Source organism: Pteropus alecto, unplaced genomic scaffold, assembly GCF_000325575.1.
Source record: "Pteropus alecto unplaced genomic scaffold, ASM32557v1 scaffold72, whole genome shotgun sequence".
Classification (NCBI taxonomy): Eukaryota; Metazoa; Chordata; class Mammalia; order Chiroptera; family Pteropodidae; genus Pteropus; species Pteropus alecto.
In genome coordinates, this window is record NW_006436811.1 from 10,375,938 (window position 1) to 10,394,020 (window position 18,083).

The window sequence follows — 18,083 nt, forward strand, 5'->3', positions numbered from 1 at the left end:
AGACCACGGAATGAGCCCAGTTAGAACAGTGCCAGGCTACTCACGATTTCAGTGTGACCACAGGAGCAGTGAGGCTCAAGGCTGAGCTGTCCACGGGTGTTGGAAAAGTCATTCATTATTGCTGCCCCTCCCAGCTACTCTCCCATTATCTTCTATCTTTTGAAACTCCACAGCACTTGAGTGTTTGATGTTGGCCAAATCACATGGTCCTCTGAGTGACATATAGTATCATGTACTGAAAAGAGCCCACAGTGCTGCAGTCATATTTCCAGTTCCTGGTTCTGCCACTTATTACGTGACCATAGGCAAGTTATTTAACCTCTCTGAGTTTTGGGTTCTTATAATTAGAGATAATAACACTCAACTGGAAGAATTAAATAAGATAACATGCATAAAGGATGTGGCACAATCTGAAGCACACAGTAGAGACTCAACAAGTAATCCTTCTTGCTAGGAACATTGAACAAATAAACATACTGCAGGAACTAGTGTTTTTTGTTTGTTTATTTGTTTGTTTTTAATAAAAGAGTCATTACTCTCATCTATTTTGTAGAGGACCCTAGACTTTTAGGCCTTCTATTTGCTCCACAATGGCCTCATGATAAGCAGAAAGAACATTAGGCTCGAATTACTAAAATATGGAAAAACAATCTCCTGAATGAACTAGGAGGTTTATTTTTCTCCTGCAGGAAGCAGTCCAGGGATAGGTAATTCAGGCTAGGGTGGCAGCTCTATGACGTTGTCAAGGAACCAGGCTTCTCCTAACATTCTGCTCTGTCATTCTTAGTGTGTGACTTTAGTCCTGGTGGTTAGTGCATGGTCTCAAGATGACTGCTCCTACCTTGTACATGGCATCCTAGTGCATGGCATCCTAGTTTCAGAGGATGGGAAAGATGAAGTATAAAAGGCCAAGGGACTTACATGGAAGAGGAAGCAAGATAAAACTGGGATGTCCCAGAGAAGGCAGTGGGTTCATTGGAGGCTATTCCCAGAAAATATCAGAGACTCTGGGAGAGGAGCTAGTGAGGTGTTTACAGGATACCCAAGAATAGTAATTGGCAGAGAGATAAAAAAGGTTAAGAGCCATGAGCATGTTTGGATGTCTTATATCATTCGATTCCATTTAACTAGGCTTTCTGGAGAATGCCTACCTATCCAAGGGGCGAAAATATCAGACCCTCTAGCAGGATGTTGGGTCTGATTAGAGCCAGCCAGCCCTAAATATAAGGTAAAGAGGAGATACCTGCTTTTCTCCGTACAGCTCTATGCAAAAAGTGCTTACAATCCGGAGTCTCTGGCATAGAGAAAAAAAAGGATGAGACTTGAGCTAGAAAGCTTTGGTTGAGTCCTAGTTTTGCCACTAATCAGCTACTCAAGCCACTTCTCTGCTTCTGTATCTGTAAAGTAAGGATTGTATTACTCTTAAAATGATGTGGAAACTGTGAGATAAACTATAAATTACTGTAAAATCACCTAAAATATGACTGTTGTTTGAACTCTCCTCCTTACCCAGCAGAGCCTAAAGGGAAGAGAATTGAGGTGGAATATGGGTAGGTCACCAAGGAAAATCTAGAAAACAATATCCATATGGAATCATACATATGTCATCTTTTTTGTCTGGCTTCTTTCATTTATAATGTTTCAAGCTTCATTCATATTGTAATATGTATCTGTACTTCATTCTTCTTTATTGCTGAGTAATATTCCATTATATGGATCTATCTCATGTTATAAATCCATCATTCATTGATAGGCATTTGAGTTGTTTTCATTTTTTTGGCTTTCTTGAGTAATGCTGCTATGACCATTTGTGTACAAGTTTTGTGTGGACATATGCCAAGGGAATGCCAGGGAGTACACAGAGAAGGCTGCTTTGTGAGGGTTTGTCAGCTGCAATGATTCCCGGAAAGGCTGCCCTGGTTCTTCTGCTGCCAGGCACTGAGGGCAGAGACCATGGGGCCTCCAAACAGTGAAATGTCGAGCGTCAGGCTGGCCCCACCATCTGCCTGCCCTCTCTCATTCTAATGCCAGGGCGCCTGTCTAGTCTTACAATGACTCTTGATGAGAATTATTTCTTGTTGCTGAGGAAGGAGTTGACTTTGGTTTAAAAGCCAGATTCTACTTCTTATCACCTTCACCATGTTACACACTTTCCCTGAGCTTCAGTTGTCTTGTCTGGGAGGTAAATGTTATATAATAGCTACCTCATTGAGATTATTTGAGGATGAGAGACAATGCCTGTGAGGTAACCTGTTCACAACAGGTGCTCAGCTAATAGATATTTATACTGGCAATTGAACTGTTCAGTAAGACAGTTGAAGATGCAAGGGCACAGGTCAGGGACAGTATGGCACAAAAGCTCTTGGAATGACTTAGCTATTTTAGAAATGTTTAAATCACTTTTCCCATAAATACTCTGTTAGTTTCCTACAGCTGCCATAACAAAATACCATAGATTGGGTGACTTAACAGAAATTTGTAATCTCACAGTTTGGGGGGCTAGAAGTCCAAGGTCAGGTATTATCAGGTTTGGTTTCTTCTGAGGCCTTTCTCTTTAGCTTGCAGATGGCCACCTTCCCTCTATGGCCTCGTATGGCCCTTTCTCTGGGCACACATATTGCTGGTGTCTCTTTGTGTGTCCAAATTTCCTCCTCTTATGAGGACACCAGTCATATTGGATTAGGGTCCACCCTAATGGTCTCATTTAACTTAATCACTTCTTAAGAGATCCTATCTCCAAATACAGTCACATCCTGAGGTATTGGGGGTTAAAGCTTCAACATATGAAACTGGGGAGGGTGGAGACAAATAATTCAGCCCATAACAAGCCCCTAGGGAGCACCTACTGTCCCCCACACCCTGGAAATACAGAAAAGAAAGATTTAGGCCTTGCCCACAGGAAACTCATTCTTTTGGGAGAGACAGATAATAAGCATATAATTATAAAATGCCTTTTCTCTGTTTACCCTGCCCCATATCTCACAATTGAATTTGCAATCCCTGCAAAAGCATTCAGCGTTCAGAGTCCCGGTTCAATCAGCTATGAACTCTCCAGGTCTTCACCAGCTCAGAGGAAAAGAATTTATCAGAGCTCATTTTAGAAACAGGAAATAGATTAGTCAAAAACTCAGAGAAGCAGGGCCAAACTGAGGCAAAATGAACAAGTATTTGAGATTGAAGTTTGCCTTTAGATGCTTTTTTACTTCCCTTTCTGCCAAAGTTTTAGCAACCTCTAGACACAGCCAGCCACAGATCCCCTGCCTGTCCAGTAGCCTAAATTTAAGGCTGCTCCATTGCCTCCCCACGCCCAGCCACATCTCCCCTGTGTCTTTGGTCTTTGCTTTCCAAGGTGATAGAAACATGAAGTTAAGAATTACTGAGCACCTACTGTGTGTTAGGCAATAATTAGACACTTTACAATTTGATCCTCAAAACAGCTCTAATTCATCTCATTTTATAGATGAGGGAGCTGAACTATAACATACCCAGTCAGTAAATAGCATCCTTCAAATGCAGATCTTCCTAACTTCATGAAGACCTTCAGATTCTCAGCTCTAGATGGAGTGAATAGCTAGCTGCTGGTCTCTGTGAAGATAAAATCATGATTGATTACACTAGTTGTTAGTCTTAGGTTGGGGGCCTTGGTCTCAGGAGAAAGGAGAAAGGGAAGTAGGAAGGGGAGGCAGGGAAAGGAGCTGAGCAGGATGTGCTCTCTGCTGGTCTAGTTTCAGCCTGACCCCATGTTGAGCTCTGAAGCACAAATTACCTGCAGAACTGGCTCTACCTTGAGGCAAGAGGCTGACGTTTTATCCTGAGTCAGTCAGTCACTGTCTACAGGTTGTAGTGGCTAAAGGCAGTTCCCCAGAGGAGGTGAAGCCTGAGCCCATAGCCCCAAAGCACCAGACTGGTGAAGGGAACCTGTTCTGGGCACTGACAGCTTCTTTTTCTTATTAACTCTAGGGAAATTTACATTCTAAAAGACTCCAGGTGAAACAATGCCTTGATCCAAAGGAATGTGTCTTTACCACTTCAGATCCTGTGATAGATTATTGTAGGAAACACTTTTGCATTAGAGGGCCAGAGATGGGAGCTTTTTAGAAATTCCAAGCAATACCTATAAACTGTTGTTTGATAATAATACTACTTTAAGTCAAAATGGCTTTTATAGTTTAACAAAGTGATTTTTCTGTACATTATACTTTGGCTCCTCACGATAACTTCATGGGGTAGATGGCGGGTTTCATTAACCCCATCTTACGGGAGTATCAAGTGGTTCCATTATAAAACTTAGATGTGATAAAGCTGGGCCTAGAACCTGCTTCCGATATGAGATTTGATGCCCCTCAAACATTCCACACATTGTCTGGTTGGATAAACTCTGTAAGAGACATAATACTTCACCTAGGCTGACCAGACACAGCTGCTTGCCCAAGAATCTTCCAGTTTTAAAACCAAAAGTCCCACACTCGGGAAAACCCAGAACCTACTTAACCGTTAGGCAGAAAAGGCTGTGCCTAGGGCCCACGACATCTTGAAAGGCCCACGAAAAGGTTCTAATTTTAATTCCCTTTACCAGCATGAAAAAAAAGTGAATATAATAATAATAAACATGTAATAATGAAGCCAGACTGAATTATTAATCATCTTTATACGAACACAGACATAAATATATTTAATTTTGTGTGTGTGTGAGTGTGTGTGTGTGAAGGACAGGGCCCACAAAAGCAAAAGTGCCTAGGATTCACAAAGTCATAATGCAGCCCCGGAAATTCAGTCAGTTCCAGGCAAAGGAACTGTGGGTTGCCTTAACTCCTTAACCTCTTAAAAGTAGTGGTTGGTCACGGCTAAGGAGGTTTGGGCTTTAATCATCAGTGTTTCCCAGATCTGTGATTTCCTCTGCCTCTGGCTGCTTCCCTTCTCATCACTCATCAGGTGTCTGGGTTGACTTCGGCTTCCCCAGAGAAGGAGCCGATGAGCCCCTCTAAGGGCGTTTTGCACATTGTGCTGTCGATTCCATGTCTCTGTCTCCTTATGGACCTGACCAGACACTTATCTTACGCATTTTTTTGTCCCCAACTTCTGGCTCAGTGCCAGGCATATCATAGGCACTCAATGCATATTTATTGATTAAATAAATGGATTAATTAATGGCCAGTTGCTTGTTCTGTAACTCTGGGTGTTGGCTCTTTATCTGTAAAATGAACACATTGGAATAGATGAACTCTCAGGTTCTCAGCGGGCACTTTATGTCATGTATTCATCATATCACATCCTGGGACTGTCAATGTCATTGAAAAATGTGTCCCATTAGCAGTGGGAAGGTCACCTATATATTCTTAGAGTCATTGTTGTGTTTCCCCCACCCCCATCTCTCTTTTAGATCTGTCCTGGAAGGCAGCATGTCCAATTTTACCTCAAGAAAAACATCTTCCACAGGAAATGGTAATGTAGATGATATTTCCCTCACTCAGAAAACTTAAAAATCTGGGGAAAACCACTCACAGGTCTTAATTACTTTATATAGATATGGAATGCTTAGAAGCAGCAGTCTAATTTAATTAGCACTTCTAAACTTAGGCTTAAGGCTAAAAGTAAAAGTGTAACAACTTTTACTCCTGTAATTGCAGTTCAAAGATTATTTATATAAGATCAGTGTGACCTTCTGTGTTTCTGGCTCCTGTGAGATCAAATATTTGTTATTTATAGTCAAAGGCACCATAACTTATTGAGTATTATTTACTATATGCTTTTAAAACAGTCCTGTGTGTACTTCTGAGGCATATTTCTTTTTGTAAAGGCCGCCCACTACACCTGGCTTGGTTTATCCCAGACCCACGAGTCTACACTCCCGGGTGCCAGATGGGGCCTCACGAGCTGCACGGGCAGTTTCAGTTGGCAGTTTAATGTGTTATCTTTGATGATGGGGTGTGAGAGTTGTTCTTTCTTGCTGGTGCATCCTACTTTGAAACAGTACCGGATTTGCCAGCCTAGAAGGTTGATGCTGGGCAATCAGTTGTGCCTCTTGAGATTTCTAGGTTAACAAACCCACACTCAACTCTATGCAATTACATCTCCCAATTTTTCACTTTTCCGTTGATAGATATGAAGAGTACCACTCAGAGACAATTAGATTTTCTTGAGGCGAACAAGAGAAGGACTTTCTTACAGGATAACAGCTGGATAAAGAACCGTCCTGAAGAAGAAAGGTAAGAGGGTGGGGAGTGGAAGGATGAGTAGAGAGAGAGCCGTTCTCTGTTTGGGAAGCTAATGGCCATCTGAAAAGCGAATGCTTTTCACTTCGTTGCATGGCTAATTTATTAAACATAAATCAGTAGCATCAGATTATCAAGAACATTACTACCATTTTTAATTTCTGCGTTCCTAAGAAAATGTGAGTCATTAGTGAGAGAAAGCAGGGTTTCTTTGTTATAACTAAATAAATGTTTGTGGTAGGGAGATTCCTGGTGCATGTCGATCATGTCAGTTGAAAACAAAAAGTATGATTCCAGATTTACAAATGTAATAATTTATCTAAAACTTCTTTATATGCAAGTGAAATCGATAAATTCTTCATTCATTTTAGTCCCAACTAGCCACATACCTCTAAGTGGTGATTAATATGGTATTACGTTGTAAGGGAAAAGACTTAGCACCAAGAAAGTTTTGTCTGCTTTGAGCTTTGCTTCAACTACGATCTGAACACTATGACCAAAGGCATATCACCTCCTCACCGACATAGATTTACAATAGACATTTTTTTCCAGCCCAGATATATATATTTATTATAAATTATGTATATACATATACACACATTTTTTGATTCCTTCTTATGTTTCAGGCTTGATACTAGATACTTTACATAGCAAGCATTACTAAATCTCACAACAATCACTTAAAGTAGGTATTATATCCCCATTTCACAGATGAGGAATCTGAGGCTCAGAGAAATTAAGCATCTTGTGCAATAGCACACTGCTGCTAAGTGATGGAGTTGAGATTTTAACACAACCCATTGTCTTTCCTGTACATCGATGTTTTTCAATCAGGGGTAACTTTATTCCCAGGCGATGTTTGGCAAGGTCAAGAGAGACATTTTTAATGATCAAAAAGGGGAAGTAGTTCTGAAATCTAGTAAGTAGAGGCCAGTGACACTGTTAAACATCCTACAATGCACAGGACACTTTACAGAAAAAAAAAATATGTATCAAATCCATAGCATCAATAGCACTGAAGTTGAGAAACCCTGCATTATAGGATACTTACTCTAAACTTACTAAACTGTGTATGCATGATTATTTGAAATATATTTGTAACTGTCAAATAAAAATGTCTATTGATTCTTATTAGTAAACCTTATTATTTTAAGGGCCTATAGAGGTATTTGGAGACTCACACTAACTTTTAGAGTTAACACTCTTGGACAACAACCATTTCCTTCTTTGAAGCAACATTTATTGCTTCTGTCAGATCCTAACATGGCATTTCTTTTTTCTTTTTTTTTTTTCTTAGTGATGGAGTGATGTCAAATGTAGATCATAAATTTTGGGTTGCAAATATTTATACAGATGGGTGAAAATAGAGATGTCTAAGGCAAATTACAGTTACAGGAATGAAGGTTTTATGCCAGGCATGCCTTTTTGAGAAGTCCTGAGGAAACCAGCTTGGATGGCAAGGCAGCTGGCTGAATAGAGGGGAAATGGGCTCTGATGCTTCCCTACTCCCAGTGACCAAGCTCTGGGCTATATGTTATGGTAATTCTTCAGGTAAAAACATGTCTGGTGTCTGCGACTCTCTCATAAATGTAGGGAAGGGATACAGGGAGATGGTAAAGTTCTCTAGGGATTTTCGAGGGCGTAGATTTGCTGAAATTGTTTCGGTTTCACTGTTCTTCTTTGCTTTTAATTGTCTACTACAGTTCTTTCGCAGCTTTATCATAACTGGTTTCAGAGTATTGAGCGAGTTAGTGGAGCAGAACCAGGAGAAATGTGGTGATTCAGGTTTGGTTGGGTTGACGTGAAGGAAGTTCAGCACTTACTCTCGGCCTTGGCTCAAGGCCAAAGTTTCTACTACATGTTTTGACATTTCCTAAAATTGCCTATAATTTCAGGTCTACTGTACAAAGTAAGAAGGACATGGCTTTGGGATTTTATGTATGAAGGTCTTTTACAGATTTGACCAATAGGAAAAGCAAAAATTTGGAATAAAAAGGTCCGGGTCCTAGACTCACCTCTGTCAGTTGTAAACTTTTGGCCTTAGGAAAGCCACAAAACTCCTGATTTAATTTCCCCATCTGTGACTTGGATATGACAGTGTCTTTCCTGACTAATTCATAGGGTTATTTTAAAGACCAAACAAAACAAACTATGTACTCTCATGTTTCAAAAATGAGCTAAGTCTCTTGTGAATGATCAACCTCTTTAACCACAAATATTGGTAATGATTTTCCTACTTTTTGTCAAAGAAAACTGTCAAGTTCTTAAAATGAAAATGTCCAAACATAATGGGCTTAATTAAATTTAGAACATTTTTGTAGAAAACTTTTGCCTTCCTACAGAGAAAGATTCTTCTACGTATACAAAGTAGATAGTTTTGTGTTCCCACACTCTGATGAAAAAAACAAAACAAAACAACAAACACTTGTATTCCATTATTGAATAAAGTGGCAATCTCATGGGATAAATTAGAATAATGATCATTGGTACTGACAAACTTGTTTCTTTTCACCGTGCTCTTTCAAGTGATTACTGGTTAAAATAAATACATAGTTGTACTTTTGCGTCTGAAGCGCAATGAATTAACCTTGCCAAAATTGTGTTCCTCTCTCCCTTACTTTGTGCTTACTAAATACTGTGGTAACTTTTTACATGACTCAATTTTGTTCTTTCTCTGCAGAGATGAAAATTACGGCAGGGTGGTGCTCAATCGACATAACTCCCATGATGCCTTGGACAGGTGGGTGTTTCAGACACATTACATCATTAGCAGAAACACAAACATGGTAGTTTTTGAGAAGACTTGTTCAAGACAAGCTGAATATCTGTGGCTACCCTCAGGCTTTCCCGGACATTCTGGGAACACGAAAGAGACTCTGTGATATCATCAGAGCTTTTCACAGGGCAAACTCTATGCTTCTCTAGCTCCATGACTTCCAAAGGTACAGACAGCTTGTAGGCACAGAATAAGCATCCTCTACCCACCCCTCCTGGCAAGAAAGGGAAAGGGCTCCCACAGAAACTCGACCACATAAGATATTTCTGAACCTGAGGGAAAGGAATCCTGAAATACAGACATATCAGTTCCAGAGTTCACTCGCTTTATGGGATAGTATACTTTTTATAAATGTCTAGGCTTGTAGAGAACCAGTATGTGATACTCAGTGACAAATAAACTGACAAAGACAAATTAGAAGGAAAATTCAGACAAAACCAGCAATCACAATGATGTAAATAATCTGATTGATCAAATACATAGATAATATTCTTATGAGAACACATTTGTACTCACACACATACAAACGACCACACCCATCTGAAGATCCCAATTATTTATCAGATGCAAGTTTTATCTGGTCCAGTAGCCTGGGCGTCACCAAGAGGTACTTAGTAAAGGAGTATGATTGCCTTTCATGATATGGTCTTTAAAAATTAAGTAGACACCTTGAATATGTCTATTTTAGAAACTTTTATTTGTGAATTTTTCTAAATCCTTTTAAACCTGTTCATAATTTAAAGCTATTCTAAGGGTACTGAGCTTAAAGCTCTTTACATAAATTATCTGCTTGGTTTTCTGGTTCCCAGCCTTAGTTCATTTGATTCACTGACTATTTTGTGATTTAGCAAATTCTACCTGTACCTTCTCCTTTGTCTTCATGGTTTTGAAGAGTACAGCCTGGTTCTTAGTTGGCCCTTTTAACACTAAACAAAGGGTGTCTGATCATTTGAGTCCAGCCACCAATGAAAATTGTCCCTCCATTTTATTTGCCTTTCTGTGGAACTATTAAAGAACAAACATACTTGTTTTAAAGGGTGACTGGGAAAAATAAGGTTTATATTTCAGTGTGTTTTAGGATAACAGGAGATTAATGCCTTCTGTGCTTATTTTATTTAAACTGTATTGGTTTCCTAAACCCTTCCTGTTGGTGGACAGCGTTTTGGCCAAAGCTACACACTGAACTTTTATCTTCAATATCAAAATCTTTGAGCCTGAGACATTTTCCCTTTGACCTACAACTAATATCTCAAACTGCATTTTCCTAAAAGAGTAGCGTAGATTATATTTTTCCTTGCACTTGCTCAAGTGGATGTCCACTTGACACTATCTTCCCATTAGCAGAGGCTGTGTCCACTTTGGTGTTTACTCAACCCCGCATTGCAGCACCTACTATGTGCTGACGTTGTGTCAGGTGCTAGGAATACAAAGTTACCTAAGACACCACCCTTGACCTTAAGGAACTCTCACATTCATGGGAAAAGATGGATCCAGAAACTGAAACACTAGATAACATTTAACATGGAAGGTTCTCTTGTAGAAGAGTATGAGAGTGCTGTGGGAATAGAGAGGATGGAGAGACTAGCTCTGCTGAGTAAATCGGTAGTAGTCCTCCATGTTGGTGCTCCTGCTTGAAGGATGAGGAGGAAAGTTTTCCAAACTGGTGGCTATGGGGCACAGAAAGAAGTGCTTTCAGCAGAAGCGATAGTGTGTGCAAAGAACTACTCATGAGCAGAGACTAAAAAGGAAAAGAAAAATAAATGATATCTTCTCATCACCCTAGATAACAAACTAGGAAATTTTACTGTGTACTTCTCTGCTGGATCATTAAAACGTGTCAAATAAGCCCGATAGCACAAATCGTACCTGCAGAGATGCCTACCCTATTGAGCCAGACACTATTGTAAGGTCTGGGAACAAAGCGCAATCCCTGCTTTCGTAGAACTTGCATCTCAGTTGAAGGCGAGAGGGAGAGACTGAAAAAAAATAAATAAATAAACACAAGATAATATGCTGCGTTGTGATAAGTGCCAGGAAGAACAAAGGTAGCTGATGAGACATGAGATGACAGTGACAGAAAAGGGCCTGTTTTAGGGAAGGGGGTTGGATGACCCCACAGCACCTATTTGCATTCACGCATTACACATGATGGTGAACCACATATCATGATTTCATTCCCAGCGTCCTTAAACTTGGGGAATTGCATTAGGCACTTTTCTTCACTTTTTTTTTTTCTTGCCTTAACCGATACTATTTCCTCTACCACTGTTTGAAAATGTTCATATCTGTTGATCCTCCCAGGCCCAGCTCTAACTGTATCTCAACCATAAAGCCTTCTCTGATTTCTTTCTTTGGAAATAAGCTTCTTCCATTTAGAACTTCCTTGGGCTTTATTTCAACTTCTTTTCTGACGCTGACCACTTTGGATGTATATGTCTAATTTGTCACTCTAGCATTGTATGTATTGGGTCCATAGTTATTTCATTCTTGATTTCTTCATAGTCATCAGCACAGAGCATTGTGTATTGTTTACCTCCGAATATTTGCTTAATAAAAATATATGAATCAAGTTAAAAAATTAAATCTTAAATATGCTATTTTAGTACTTGTTTTCTGATTGAATACCCTTAATCTGTCAGCTTCAAATCATGCTTTGATATGCAAACCCAGTATAATTCCCCAATGACCTTGCTGTCCCTGTATCACAAGGTTATATAAGGCATTTTTTTCTTTTGCCGATTGATCATTCTGATCAAGATATTCCCACTGCCTCTATGATCATAATTCAGACTATTGAGCCTTCTCTCCTTTCCTCCCTTATTTTCTTTTCTTCCTTTTCCATTTTTTTATTTATGTCTTCCTCAACTCTCTTTGCCTTCATCTCTCATCTCTCTACTTCTCCCTATCTCTCCTTCTTTCTCCTCTCCTTCCAACATCTATGTTTTTTCTTCTCTTACTTTCTTCTTTTCTTTTTTCCCCCAGCTTTTCCTGTTTCTCTCATTTTCTTTTATTTCTTCCCTCTCTCTCCCTTCCTTTCTCCAGCATGTTCTCCTCTTTCAACCCTGACCACAGTGCTGAACTTTAAAGGAAGCTATTTGTAGTTAGCCTGTTGTGCTGGCATATAGTGCTCCTAAAACTTTGCAGACAACACATAGCTGATTATAAGAGAACAAGTGCCTATTATGTAAAAATCAACAATATTGACAACAGTACATATTAGTTATTAACCATCTTGCTTGTTGTGTCATTTTTTACACACATCCTTATGCCCAATTTTTATACACATCCTTATGCCCAATTTGAGTGTGTTATTAATTAGAAATAATCAGACTTAGGGAAGACTTTCTTTATTAGCATAAGGAATTGGGTTTGCCATAATTTCTTCTATTCAAGTCAAAACCGTGGAAAATTTGGATACTCCAAATCTCTCTTTTCTTGGTAACATATACATCTCTTACTGAATAGGCTAAAATTTTACCAAATGCATGATAGGTTTTATAAACTATTTTTTTGTTATTTATTCGATGTTTGTGTAATTATTATTATTATTACTTTTTGCTATAGGAAAACAAATGAGAGAAATGAGCTAAAGGCCACGATTAGTCGGTACAGATCTGATGACACTTTGGACAGGTAAGGTGTTTTTGAACTATGTAAGCAGAATGCATAACATATAGTAAATCTTATTTCTTATAAAGACCGAGGTATTGAAATATTTACCAAAGTAAGCTTTGAACCATGATATTTTATCAGGGACAGAAGGGCTATGAGAATTGAATTACTTTCTTCTTCAAAACTTACACAATCTTGACTCAATAACACTATTTTTCTAAAATCCTGTTAATAGTAGATGAAAGAAAAAATTCTGAAGAAACTGGTTTGAGTAAAGATACGGTGGGCACTGAGTAGAATCTGATCAACTTAAAATGGAGAATATAGTTATTTTTGTGAATATGAGTAGTCAGTTCTTATTCTAACTTTTGGTCTTTCCATCTCAATGGTAGCAACTTCCCCCCCCCCCCAAAAAAAAAACAGTTTTTATACAGCGACTTTATGGAGAGATTGTAAATTTTAATAACATAGTTGTTTTGATCCACCCTAGGATAATGACATTAGCTCTTTACTTTAGAAAGGGAAACTATTCTTCCAGCACTGGAGTCACCATGTGGATTATAGAATGAATCCATTATGTTTTACCTGCTTTTAGTTTACTCTTATACAGAGGGAAAAGGCTCATTTCTATAGAGAAAATTGAGAAATGTTGCAAATCAGATTTAAGTTTTATGTTTAGTGAGATACTTAGGAAGCACAAGTAAGGAACAAAGTTAACATTTTTAATTGGATTCTAGGCACAATGGACACCTGAGGCCATTGATAGTTGAGGTCCCTCTCTGTAGCTGAAGGTGTGCTGCTATTCTGTACAGCAATGTCACCTGCTGCATTTTAGGCATACAAGCTGAAACTCATGGTATCTGATAGATTCTATATTCCGATTATGCCAGTGTTAATTAATATAGCAAATGTATATACTTTACTCATTGGTTTTCTAAGTCAGTATCCCTAGTGGAGGACAATCATCACTGGTGTCCCTAAGGAGTTAACTTCTCTCTTGTAATTACTAGCTTTGACAAAGATGAGTTTGTAAAAGTATACGTACAAGAACTCATCTCCACAGCACTGAGTGGCGAGAGGAGTCAAAATACATCTGTCCATTTACCCTGGCTTTGCAGGCTGTCCCATTGCACCATTAACTGAAGGAAGAAACCCTACATCTAGGAATGAATTTGAAAGTGAGATAATTATGCCTCGAGAAAGATAAAGGTGTGGGCAACCTAGGCCTTTGTAGACTCTGTGTCTGAAAGTTTATATCAGGCCAGTCAAGATAAAGACTTGAAACAATGAACTAGACCAGGCCTCACAGGCAAACTAGTTGTGTTATCCTCAGCTTCAGCTGCAAATTAGAATCGTGAGAGCGCTTTTAAACTTTACTGATAATTCGTTCCCACTGCCTCTCACTCCCCAAATTCTGATTTAATTAGTCTAAGATGAGACCCAGGCATTTTTTAAAGCTTATAAAGTGATTCTAATGTGCAGCCAAAATTCAGAACCACCAATCCTGTCCAAAACCTTCATTTTATACACCAGAAGATGAAGCCAGAGATTACCTGCTTTACTGACAAAGAGGTTTAGTGGCATGTTTGGAAAAATATCTTGGTCAGCTCATTCCCCAGGTAGTTCTGTCTCCCAACAGTAAGCTATACTCTCAAAGTGTGGAAATAGATGTAAGGGAGAGGACACAGGGTCAGTAAAGAAAGGAAATTCCTGTTAGCAGGAGTTGGACTCCATAATGCAGGCCACTCTAAATGCAAGGTGTGAAATACTCTTAGGAGGAAGATGATCAAATATATTTGATATGTACATTATGTGCATTTCAATAATAATGCATTTATTGTAAATGAGTGTGAGAAAAGTACTGTTTACATTTGAAGAGGTCCCTTTAAAAATATACATATGTATGTAAAAACATGACTTGTTCTAAAGAAACAAGTAAATAGTGTATGTAGCGTGTTACATGACCCCAATCTTGAAGGTGGTTTAGATTGTTTTGTAAAACCTAGTTTAGGGAGACCTCTAGCGTTCTATCGTGGAAGCGTAACTCTCCCTTCAATTCTTTTGATAATACTGCCAATTACATTGTTTGGGTATTTCCTGTCTCCAAGTCTGATTCCTATTAAAACTACCTATTTCATATCACAAGTTGGCAGAAACTTAATTTCCAAGAGAAGCGCAAAGCTAATCTCTGTAAGTAATAAGAAATTGACATATCTATTGGAATAGTGTTTTAGGGTTCTCTCCATTACTATTCATAGACTGATACCTTTAGAGGAAGAAATAGTGGAAGTGAAAAATAATAACTGAAGGAAGACGACATGTTGACATAATATATATGAGTGTTAAAACAATCACACTACAGAATCAGGGGCCCATCTAGAAAGACTGGGAATAGATTACGTACGTCCTAATTGTGTGGCCAAATCTCACCTTCTCTGAGATTTCATTTCTTCATGTATAAAATGAAAATAATTATACCTACCTTGTAAAGATGTTCTGAAGAGTAGAGGAAAATGTACAAAACAAGCAGCAAAGCGTAGTGGGTAGCTATTTTTTATTATCACATGCAGTATTTCCCACATAGACTTCACTGTAGAATTTTGATTAAATTTATTTAATTTTAACAACAGAACTCACCTGTATTTTAATTTTGAGAATGTTTGATATTAAGGTTCTGTTTCCTTTAGACTGATTGTTGCTTTTGGTGTAACAGAGTAGCATTTTCCCAAGATTATTTTTATTTATTATGAAGTTCTCAAAGACAGCTATTAAGTCTGCGTAGAGTTTCCAAGGACTATTTAAGATTTAAGATTACCTGGCATCTTACTTACAGTTTTCAGAATGGTTTACTACAGAGCTCTTTAAATATAAACATCTTGGAGGCTCAGTAGCAGTGCAGGGGATATATTTGTAGTCTTTGTCTTGATGATCGATTGCCTTATATATGAGTTTTTCATACATGGATTCTAGGATTCTGTACAAGCTGATCTCTGTATAGTGAGCAGTCTGTTGACAGTATGGAACTCCGAGGGATGCCAGCCTTCTGTTTTCGCATTTAAGATCTGTTAGTTAATGACATTATTTACCATAAACAGAAACTGTGTTTGGGGTTGACTCATAAATTTTAATGTATTAGAGTTATTCACTGAATTGAAATTATTTTAAACTTACGACAATTGTCATATTTTTTTCAACATGAATTTTTTTTTAGAGTGAGGCAAAGTTAGTGTCCATCTCCCCAGGAATGGTTTATATAAAGACCTGTACTAAAGTTGATGGTAAAAGTAAAAGTTAAAAAAAAATTATAGTAGACCTGTAGTGTGGGATCAACGGAAGAGTCTTGCTGGACTTTTGTTTTCCCGAGCCTAATTTTGCTACATCCTAGTTTTGTACAAGCCTGCAGAATGCTCCTAAAAACAGCCCCACATCTCAGGAAGAACCTTCCTATCTGTGTGAGGAAGGGAAGAGAAGGAACAAGGGCTGCATGCATGAGATCCTGCCATGGGCATGGAGATGACAGGATTCCCAATTTGTCTTTCCTGACCTAAGGGACAGACAAACAACTTTTTGCAGAACTTCCCTCCTTGGGGAGACCTGGGATTAGAGAAGTCAACCCTTTGATGGCCAGTAGACCCTATTACGTGTTAGTCAAACTAAATTAATTTGCCAGGGTAGAGTAACTCTTTAAACAAGTTCCTTTTCTTGCCCCCAAATCACTGTGGTTTAGTACAATAGATTACTGCTTGCTCTCATCAGACTCCAGTATGATTAGCTGGAAGAGTAGAGGGATAGCTCTACTCTTCATGAGATCCATGAAGTGACTCAGGGACTTAAGTTCTTTCCATGTTTTAATGGTGCCATCTTTAAACTGTGGGCACAAAAGCCATAGTGGAAGGGGAAGAAAGAGCATTGAGGATCACACAAGGTGAATTAAGATGGGTCTGGAAGTGGCAAACAACATTTCTGTCGCATTCTTTAGTTTAGAGTTCAATCACATGGTCTCAACTTAATTGTAATAAGGATTGAGAAACGTAGTCTCCTTGTATGCTCAGAAGGAAAATAAAATGAATTTGGCAAACATATAGTATTGTCTATGCCATAAAACATTAAAAAACTTATATCTTCCATTGATATATTTTTGCCAACATAGAAACTACTGTCATTGGCTATATATGTTATTAAATAATAATGAATATAAAATAGTTAATGTTAAATGCTCAATGAGTCAGAAAGTCTAGGTGAAAAGCATAAACTTTAAAAATTCTAAATTCTATCAAAAGAGCCTCATAGATTTTTTCACAAGTAGATTTTTTATTGTAAAATTTTCTAAAATGTTATACTTGAAAAAATTTACTTTTACTAGAGAAAAGTTATATTTTGAAGTTATTCTAACATAAAAGAGATTTAAAAAGAGTTTAATAATATATTGTTTATGCAGACTTTTGTCTTGTTTCTTTATAAAGGATCTCATACAGACACGATGCTGCTAAAACACATAAGGCCAATACCTTGGATAACCAAATAACCAATAGGTACCAATATTTACTAACTTCGGGAAAGGCTCAAGTACAATATTTTTCTAAGCATTATTTATTTACTTATAATTTTTAAATTCTACTTAATATCTTTCTGTAAATTCTTACCCTCTATTTTTTAATACAAAAATCTGGAATGAAAATTTTTACTCCTGTTCATGGTTAGAGAAAAATAAAATCTCATTGTCTGGCTTAAAAATAAACAGCTTATTGCTTCAAAAGCCATCGTTCTTACCACATTTATGTTTCTGTTTAAGTTATCCTGATGGAAAGATTATGGAATACATGTAAATGTTAATTTTTAAAAATTTTTTTTGCTAAAGAAAATTACTGTACTCAAATAAAATCATTGGGCTTAAAAGATCTGAATTTTCTGAAAACAAAATTCCTTTGCAATCTAGTAAAAGACATAAAAAGATTGTGAAATTGCCTTACCAAATTTATTCAAATACTGATGCTTTCTCTTTCTTTCTCTCAAATAATGTCTAACCCTTAATAATAATAATTCTAAATTCTTGGGCAATAGCAAATAGATGCAAGTATTAATTCTTCATTGCTGCTCAAATTTTTGCCTTTTCTTTTTCATACCAGATACATGTCTCCGGTGAGATTACCAGAAGCAACCAAAATGTATGTACTTTTCTAATTGAAGTTACATTTTAAGAAAAAAAGTGTATTTCTTTGTATATATTCAAAGAAAACCAGGGTTTACTGCCCTTAGGCCAAAGTTTCATTGTAATATAGCCACACTCCTATCACTTAGGCAGAGTTAAGTGGTAGAAAGACTGAAATGGTCCACAAAGCTTCAAATATTTACTGTGTGGACATTAACAGCAAAGTTTGCCAATCTCTGTTCTAACCAAACACCAAAGCTCAACTCATTTTCTTTTTAAATCGATGTTTGTAATATTTTTTCCACAGAACCTTTCCATTTTTTCTTACTCCTGT

At 37.8% G+C, this 18,083-nt stretch overlaps 1 protein-coding gene across 1 annotated transcript in view; it reads left to right on the forward strand.

Moving 5' to 3' along the window:
- The window catches only part of SCEL (sciellin), a 112,238-nt gene that overhangs the window by 23,532 nt on the left and 70,623 nt on the right, over window positions 1–18,083 (forward strand). The window contains exons 2-7 of the mRNA XM_025048192.1: window positions 5,381–5,442; window positions 6,101–6,206; window positions 8,893–8,952; window positions 12,553–12,621; window positions 17,064–17,132; window positions 17,727–17,765. Coding sequence (XP_024903960.1) covers window positions 5,400–5,442; window positions 6,101–6,206; window positions 8,893–8,952; window positions 12,553–12,621; window positions 17,064–17,132; window positions 17,727–17,765 — 386 coding nt within the window. The 5' untranslated portion in view covers window positions 5,381–5,399. The remainder of the gene's footprint in view (window positions 1–5,380; window positions 5,443–6,100; window positions 6,207–8,892; window positions 8,953–12,552; window positions 12,622–17,063; window positions 17,133–17,726; window positions 17,766–18,083) is intronic.